Raw genomic sequence first — 8,685 nt, forward strand, 5'->3', positions numbered from 1 at the left:
AAATGTCACCACTGGGCTGCATGCCACTCAGCCACATGGGTTTTTAATTCTCAGGACAGAATATATTTGTGTTGAAGATGATGGTGTGCCTCACATCAAAGGTTTTATGTGAGGCACAAGATTTTGACATTTGACGTTAACGTATTACTGTTAATAGTAATAAAGTTTATTTGTATAGCAGAAGTACAAATCAGTGCTTCCCAAGAACACATAATAACCAAACATTAGGAATTGAGTTAAAAATACACTCTGCATGTCAATTAAAATAGTAGTATGTATGTATGACAACATTTGAATTTAAGAATGAAAGACACAATAACATTTGTAAGAGCCATTCCGTAAAAAATTACGTTTAAAAGTGATTTTAATGAAGCCAGAGTCCTTCAGATCACTCAAAGAAAACATTTGACTGCCTTTTCTGGTCCCTGTGCAATTTGGATTTTAAGTCTTAGAATCAACTGGGAATCCAGTGTAGAGTAATTACAGCTTGGTTAATATGTTCAGTTTTTCTAAAGAGTAGAAAAACTTTTTTGGAGGATGGCTCTTCTAAATTGGTTCTTGCATGGACACACACGGACAACAAAAACATATATATATAAGAAACATCCCGTCCTGAATTAACAGGAATAATTTAACCAGTCCTGTTGCAAAACATTTTAATGAAAAACACTGTAGCTCACATTTATTCTTTATAGACATTGAAGCCATTAAGTTGAGTCAAAGAGCTAATAATATCATTTTTATTATAAAAATGGAGATTTTTAATTTAAAGAGTTTATTTCCCACAGGTGTGAGTGAGGATCCATCTATCCATCAGTCCAGAGCCTATTTAAACTTTAGTTCAACCAGTCAGAACGCATCATCCCCTTGAATGCTGATTGGTCAGGCTATTTATGTGTGAATGGACGATTATACTGGAGTATACTTTTTTAAAACACAAACTGTTTGGTGCCTGATGAAGGCCACAAGCTGAAACGTGTCGGTCTGTTAATGAAGTTGTCCCCTAGTGTTTCAAGTATTGCTGGAGTTTTCATCTGACCATTTCTTTATCTTTCTCTATGCATCTGAGAAGAAGGTGAAGTTGTGTCGGAAACTTTTGGAAATCACCATGGAGCAACAACATCAGTTTAACAGCACTTGCTCTCGACCATGAGAATCAATGACATTCAAGGACCATCTGTCTTCTGTAGTTTGAACTACCCCACTTTTTGACTTCGACATTAAACATGAAACCATGGATCACCTGAAGAAGTTCTATTTCTCACTCCAAAAGATACCTCGCAACAGATGGGATGCAATTACCTTATTGGAACACATCAGAAAGGAAATGATTCCAAGAGGACTATCTATTCTCGAGCCACGATCTTTTGGTAAGGACAATCCAGCTTTCATATCCACATGAAACAGTGTCCTAATAAATGCTCCTTTGCGCTAATGGCTGTTACTATAAAGTACTTAAATGAGGAAGAGAGTAAGATGTAAGATGACATATTAAAGAATGAACAGCACAAATAAAAGACCTCAAAAAAGATGAATTCCTAAGATTTGAGAAGGACTGTAAGAAGGGAATCACATATTCCTGGCCTCAGGACACTCACAGTTTAACCATAAACACTTCCACCATCACTGAACCATGCCCAACACAACAGAAAGTCTAGTTTAAAGACACACATCCAAGTTAAAGACTCCCTTCAACAACTTCAAATAAGAAAAAAACCCTACCCAGGAGTGGTCTAAAGTCAAATGCACAGACGGGAAAAAAAAAAATCGATTCAGCTGCCCATTTACCCAACCCCAGTATTGGGGAAGAAGTCAGCTGTTGTCAACCTGAGCACTGTACTGACTCCTGCTCAACTAGCATTGCTTGAACTTGGTCTTTCTCTTGTGCCAACTTCTTCTGTAAGTCCATTTGAGCTCTTTTTGGATTTGCACAAATTCTTCAGAGATGTAAACCTAAAGAAATTTTGGGCCTTTCCCACAGATTTACACTGAAGTAAAAGGGACCAGACTTCTTTGGTCAACTCAAAGCAGCAGCTATGCCCTCAAATGCATTTAAATAAGAGTCTACCTCAGACTTGAAATGGGGTAACCAATGTTGCTTATATCAAAACTGGCAGAAACAAAGAAGGTCAAGAGCCCTGATATGGAGGGGCATGGCTTGCACATCCAGCTCCTTGTTGCAGGTCTCCAACTCCTTTATGAAGAGAGTGAGGCAGGTTGACATACCTTCATGAGGCTCAGAGGCCTGATCAGACTCTGTGCCAGCAGCAGACACATCAGCTGTGTCAACATCCACTCCAAGTACGACGTCTTCTGCCCTTTTCCACTGGAGCCATTTGTAGTGATAGCACACCTCTCAGTTTGTCCCGGACTTCAGCTACAATGGAAAAGACACAAAGCTGGAGTTATATCTGTATTTACCACAGCTGGTGCTTCTTCTCTCATTCTCTCCCCTCCCTCTCCAGTTGCTACTTCAATCATGAAACTGATCAAGGATCAGCTGATCGGCTTTTCTCTCTTGTTTGTTTATCTCCTACTTTGCGCCAGAAAAAGCAAACCAGCAGATGTCGCTCTAAATAACAGCATCACGTTTAAGCTTGATCAGCTGTTGTTAGAATTTATTTAATATTAATTTCTAGTATCAGCTGATGTTTGCTGGAGCCACAGCTGTAAAGCTGCTGGTCATGATATCGGTTTGGTTATCTGGTGAGAGGGAAACATGAAGATGTAACCAGGAGATGTCCTTACTGAATCATCAGAGCTGAACAGGTGATGGAGAAACAGGTTTACCTTTTAGGTGACATGAATGAGTTGAAGGGAAGTTATGAACTGTTTCTGAGAGACAAATAACACCAGGATCCTTTTCTATGTAGCTGACAGCTGGTAACTGTGCAGGAGCGGGTCTAGCAAAGGTTTGCCAGGGGGCCAGGTAGGGCATTAACAGGGAAAGGGGGCACAAAGAAATACTTTCTTATTCTCATTTAAAATGTCTAGCTTTTAAAAAATAATTATCTGAATCTTACAACCAAAGCTGTCATCTGATGTAAAATGTATAGAAATCATACATTTACCAACAAGACTGTACATCACTGTTACAACAGTGTTTGTTTTCGTTCAAAGGCTTTATGGCTTTTCCTATAATACCTGGTGGGTCGGTCTCTAGTCAAAATGCCCAGGCCGATTTTTTTGTCCCAGTCCAGCCCTGGGCACGACACGCAGTGAATTAATCTGAGAAGGTGCATTAAAAAATAAATGGCCGGGCCAGCGGTGCACATCGCAAATCAGCTCACATAGACACATTAGTTGTGCCTCTTCTTAATGACAGTATCTTAGCTAACAACCCCAACTACCAGATTCAACTTGTAATTGGCTAAAAATAACTTGAGAGGGACGTTACTAGCTTTTTCAAGCGATGTTGAAATTTCCACATTCCAACACTTCAAATGTTGTGGGGTCAACGTTTGCAGAACTACAGATGCAGCTGGAATCCACAGCTGTGCGTGTTCATGGAGCTTGCATTTTCACCTGCTGGACATCACTACCTGACAAGTTTAACTGTCTTCAGAGGCCTTATTGACAGTATTTGGCTCTACATGTTTGTGTGAGCAGATTTTCTCTCACATGAGTGTCCTCAGGTAGCCGTCTGAACGTTGGACACTCGAGACCTGTGTCTCTGAGTGGGAGACCAGAGATCACATTAACATGTGTATCTCTGTATTAACAAACATGCCATATTGGCCCAGTTTATTTTTCTTATCATTGTTGTGAGGACACCATAAATAGCATTTGTATTTTCTGTTATACAGTTCATTTGCTGTTCTTGTTATGGATAAAAAGTGTCTTTTTTTTGGTTTCAAAATAGCTGATAACTATTCGCTGATAGCTGCCAACATCTGCGAACAAATATAATCCTTTAAAGTAGTTCTATATAGTGTGTAACTGTTAATATAGAGCGTTATTAAATTTATTGCTAATGCAATCATATGGCACACCGACTTCTGAGGAAATTTTAGATGGCACTCATCATCAGAAAGGTTGCCTACCCCAGTTTTACATGAATCGACATTTATCTTTTTTTTAGTTCTGAAAAGGAATTGATGGTGTGTTGGCACCGTCTACTGGGGTTTAACCAACCAAAATGATTGTTTCTGCTCCCGGTGCAGCTGTGTTTGGATAACAAAAATCTGTGCCTGTGATATTGTGTGTGACGGGGGAATGAAAAACAAATGAATAAAAGTAAGAAGGGTGATTTATTGTCACCCCATCGCTTTTAAATATTTGTTTCGCAATAAAATATAACAATGGAAAGAGCAGAAATTACATGACTGTGGAAGTTCGGTTTCATCACAGCGTGAGCACGAAGACTTTAAGAATAATTTCACAGGATTTCTCAAACAGCCTGTTTTTAACCTCTGGCACAACATTAATTAAAGTAGAACCTGAATAAATAAATATTTTTTCTTCTTCTGTGATTCCTGCAGGGTAGCCGAGTCGGTTCGCTCAGTTGTCACCCAGACATAATGCTTTGATCCCACTCCCTCTCAAACGAGACACCTTCTGCTCCAGCTGCATGGAGCTCAGGGCCCTGTTTCAGGAAGCCGGTTTAGAAAACTCAGAGTGAAAAACGACACTCACGGTTGAGTAACCCCGAACTGTCCAACTCGGAATATTCCGTTTCAGAAAGGCTGATAACAATTAGTTCAATCAACGCGGAGTTGCTACAACCCCAAGTTAAGCACGCGCACGAGGATACATAAAGCCCCGATCAGTGGAGCACAGATTAAGCGAGTCACCATGGAGACGGAGGGAAAGAAGGCGCGGTCGACGTATTTCACAGCGCTCGAGGCGGAAATTCTGATGGCAGCATATGCCGACAGCATGCACATCATGCAGAAAAAAAGTAACACAGCCGCAGCTGCAAAGGAAAGGGAGCATGCATGGCAAAACATAGCTGACAGAGTCAATGCGTGAGTGTTAATTTAAACATTGATCTAGGGCAGGGGTGCTCACACTTTTTCCGCATGTGAGCTACTTATAAAATGACCAAGTCAAAATGATCTACCCACTACAAAAATGCAAAACATATACTTATTTATAAATATATTGAGGATTCTTTATATCTACAATGTATACATGCATAACCGCAATATCCAATATTTCACAACACAATTAACTATGTAAATTTTTTGTCATTACCTGAGTTTACTCTGATGACTTGCACTGAATTGAATCAGCCAGGGATGCATAGTCCGGACAGTAGCTGCTGACGGCCAGGTTTAAGAGAAAAAACCGAGAGCTAAAAATTGGAGTTAACTCGCTGACTAGCTTGTCAGTTTTACTACACTTCGCACCGCTGTTTGCGCATGCGCAGCGACCTAAGCGTCAGAAAAAATCTGATGTCATCTGACTGGCTTCCCTGTATCAATCAAGTGACGGGATGGATGATAGGCTGGCATCTATTTTTTTAATGCCATGCGATCTACCAATACTACCTTTGCGATCGACTGGTCGATCGCGATCGACGTATTGAGCACCCCTGATCTAGGGATTTCCACCCATATAACACGTTATTTTATCATATGTCATTCTATTTATTATGTTATACATTTTATTTTGTGATGTGATGTGAGCGCAGGTGCAACCCAACAGGCCCCAAACGTTCCTGGCAGCAAGTAAAAATGAAGTATAAAAACATAGTCCAAACAGGTAAGGTGTAATTGTATTATGAGCCATAGTGCTTGGTCTGTGTGTCCTATGTAAATCAATTGCAGTTAGAGGCTACAGTAATATACCACCTGTAAGCACATATTGAAATTATCTGAGCACATTACAAGTACACATTTGCCTACTCTGTATGCCCAAATGTGTGCCGTCACAGCCAACAGAAAAAAAGCGGAGGCCCAAAAAACAGGTGGGGGTCCTCCACCACCACCACTCACAGAGGCTGAGCAGTTGGCCCTCAGCCAAAACAGTGGGCGCCCTGTGGCTGAAGGCATCTCTGCGGGGACATCCTCTGTGGCAACAACCCCACAAGACACAAGTGCCTACATAAGGGGTAAATCCAAAACAATACATGGCGTGCATACATCCATTCTGCACAGTCACCTTGACCAAAATGAACTATGTCGTAGTGAAGTTATTGTCCTACTGACAGAGAATGACAGTCATCAAACAGTCAGGTGAATAAACAACACTGAGACACTTGGAAACTGTTAACGTGCTGCACGGGTGAGGGCCCAGGGAGAGACTCACACACACCGAGCTGCAGTGGTACGTCTTTATTATGAGCATAGCAGTGTCCTTTAATTTTGCATACATGCGTGTGTGTGTGTTAACCTCTCACAGGGTGAGCTCCCTGTTCCCAGAGACAGAGCGAGTAGTACATTCCGTACCTTTCCCAATAAGTGTAACATATGAACATATACCTTAATGCAACATAAAGCTCATAAAAGCGTTTCCACCCTGACACCTACTGATTTTGCCTTCCCTCAGTGTCGGTTGTCTCTGAGAGCATACTGACAATGAGGTGTATGGTGATTGGTATGTCTGGTAATTGCCATTTGCGCCCACATAAGTCATGAGTGACCTGTATGAACCCCATATTCTTCCAGTTGACGGTGATGGTGTACTGCATCTGGTGCAGCCCCCTGTTGAGCCAGACCGACATGCAGTTGTGAGTACTCGTAATACTCCACAGACTACATGCGTCAACAGTAGAACAGCAATGTTGTTAAATGTCTCCACCACAGGCACATGATGACGAAACAGTGACAGCTGCTACAGAGGAGGCCGCAACAGAGCCACACTATGAGGTATACAGCGTACAGTGGAAAATATAACAACTGACGACAATGTGGTACTATGATGACACCATGGACTTACTATGTCCCCGGCAGAGTGATGCTGGAAATGAAGAGGAAGAGGGTCCAGCCACTCCTACAACGAACCTTTCCACAGTGGGTTGTTCAGCACTGATTTACAACCAACCTAAGTAGGCATGTACTATGGATGCCAATGCTATGTCCTTTGTTGCAATAGCTCCCTGTAAAGCAGCTGTATAAGACATATCTGGCCAGGAAGATAAGAAAGTGCGACATGGAAATGGTGCACCTCCAGCTGCAGATCCAAAAGTCGAAGCTGGAGATTGTACTGCTGGAACAACAGTTAAGGGTGGGTGGAGTGATCATAGATGGACGAATCATGTCAGTGTTTGTACAACATACTAATATACGCATTTATTCTTTGTGTACAGGACATACAGGGTGACCAATAAAGGCAGTTGACCACAGTATCTGTGTATTTGTCTTGTAACATGTTGGGTTGACGGGTCACAGGAAATGGTTGTGGCATATGGTGTCTCTGACTGCTCTTCCATCCTGTACGTTCGTGGGTGGGTCAGGATGTTCATCGTGTGGATCACTGCTGTTGTCTGGTTCAGCTGGACACTGTTCACCTCTAATCGTGCCACAATGATGTCACATGCCCTTTCTGGGGTGACCCTGAGTCCACGAAGGCACTGGAACCGGGCCTTGAGCATTCCGATGGTCATTTCAACTCTGCCCCGTGTCCTGCAATGGGCCAGATTATAATGCTGCTGTGGGCCCGGTTCAGGGTAAGGGGTGAGCAAATAGGGTAGACATGGGTACCCCCTATCACCAAGCAGGTGGCCAGTGAACTCTCCTAGGACAGAAGAATACATGTCAGTGCAAACGTCCCTGTGGCAATTGGTCTCTGTATATTTCACAGTTACTTCGACCCACCATGTCCAAATTTGGTGCTCAGTGTACATTCCCGGAAGATTCGTGAGTCATGTACAGAGCCTGGCCACTTGGCTTCCACATTTGTGATGATGTTGGCAGCATCACATATGATCTACCCAGTGCAGAGAACACATATTAGCATCCATTACCATGATGCCATCACTTGTTGGTGTGAAATGCTACAGGGAATTATGTACCTGTACATTGATGCTGTGGACGGACTTCCTGTTCACATAGTCTCCTTCATTTGCTGAGGGTGCAATGATTGGAATGTGGGTGCCATCTATACAGCCAATCACGCCTGGGAACCCTGGAAATTTATGTACCATTTGAGTGGTAGTTCACGTATCACCACATCATGCATTGAGTTTTGTTCATCCTGATACCTGCAATTTTGTGGAATCCCTCTTTGATGAATCTTGTGGGTCTGTGACCGGGGAACACCACAAACGAGTGCAGGAGACGTTTCAGTGCAACTGTAACATTCCTGACTGCCCGACAGACGGTAGCCTTGGAAACGTGCTCAGCGTCACCGATATTGTACAGAAAGCTCCCGTTTGCAAAGAAACGGAGTGCGGTACAAAGAATATGTAATGGACTGAGCGCATGTCCGCGATGTGTCACATGCGCAATATATGGCCTGAGGATGTTATGCAAATAACTTATTGATTGTGCTGAGAAACGGTAACGTTCGCACAGGAAATCATCAGGTAATGATAAGATGTCCATACGCGCTCTGATCACTCTCTCCCGGCGGAGTGCTCTGCGGAGAATTTGGGCTTCAAGATCTACTGGCTCTTCAAGGAAGGGACACGCCATGTCTGACACTTCCTGCTGTCAGGTTTCCGACAAAGAGGCGGGGTCAGTCAGGGTTAGTTGTAGTAAACCTGCTAGGGGGCAGGTTAGCTTCACGGCGTGTGTCGTC

The 8,685-nt window shown here is 42.7% G+C and overlaps 1 protein-coding gene across 1 annotated transcript; it reads left to right on the plus strand.

The window, feature by feature from the left end:
* Window positions 1-4,528: 4,528 nt before the first annotated feature.
* LOC146564824 (uncharacterized) lies at window positions 4,529-7,448 on the plus strand. The gene is made up of 5 exons (XM_085290416.1): window positions 4,529-6,055; window positions 6,612-6,673; window positions 6,750-6,812; window positions 6,897-6,956; window positions 7,039-7,448. The coding sequence occupies exons 1-5, from the start codon at window positions 5,863-5,865 to the stop codon at window positions 7,264-7,266; spliced, it is 606 nt and encodes a 201-aa protein (XP_085146542.1). The 5' UTR covers window positions 4,529-5,862; the 3' UTR covers window positions 7,267-7,448.
* Window positions 7,449-8,685: the final 1,237 nt, after the last annotated feature.

This window comes from Mchenga conophoros, linkage group LG11 (genome assembly GCF_057382185.1).
Source record: "Mchenga conophoros isolate Kocher_MC1m ecotype Shallow Benthic linkage group LG11, M_conophoros_male_GT1.1, whole genome shotgun sequence".
NCBI classification, from domain to species: Eukaryota; Metazoa; Chordata; class Actinopteri; order Cichliformes; family Cichlidae; genus Mchenga; species Mchenga conophoros.

Excerpts from the sequence above, each read along its gene's own strand:
- LOC146564824 (XM_085290416.1), top strand. The coding sequence starts at position 5,863 with ATGTGTGCCGTCACAGCCAACAGAAAAAAAGCGGAGGCCCAAAAAACA. Across the intron at positions 6,056-6,611 it reads CACAAGTGCCTACATAAGGG|TTGACGGTGATGGTGTACTG; the intron begins GTAAATCCAAAA and ends ATATTCTTCCAG. Across the intron at positions 6,957-7,038 it reads CTACAACGAACCTTTCCACA|CTCCCTGTAAAGCAGCTGTA; the intron begins GTGGGTTGTTCA and ends TTGTTGCAATAG.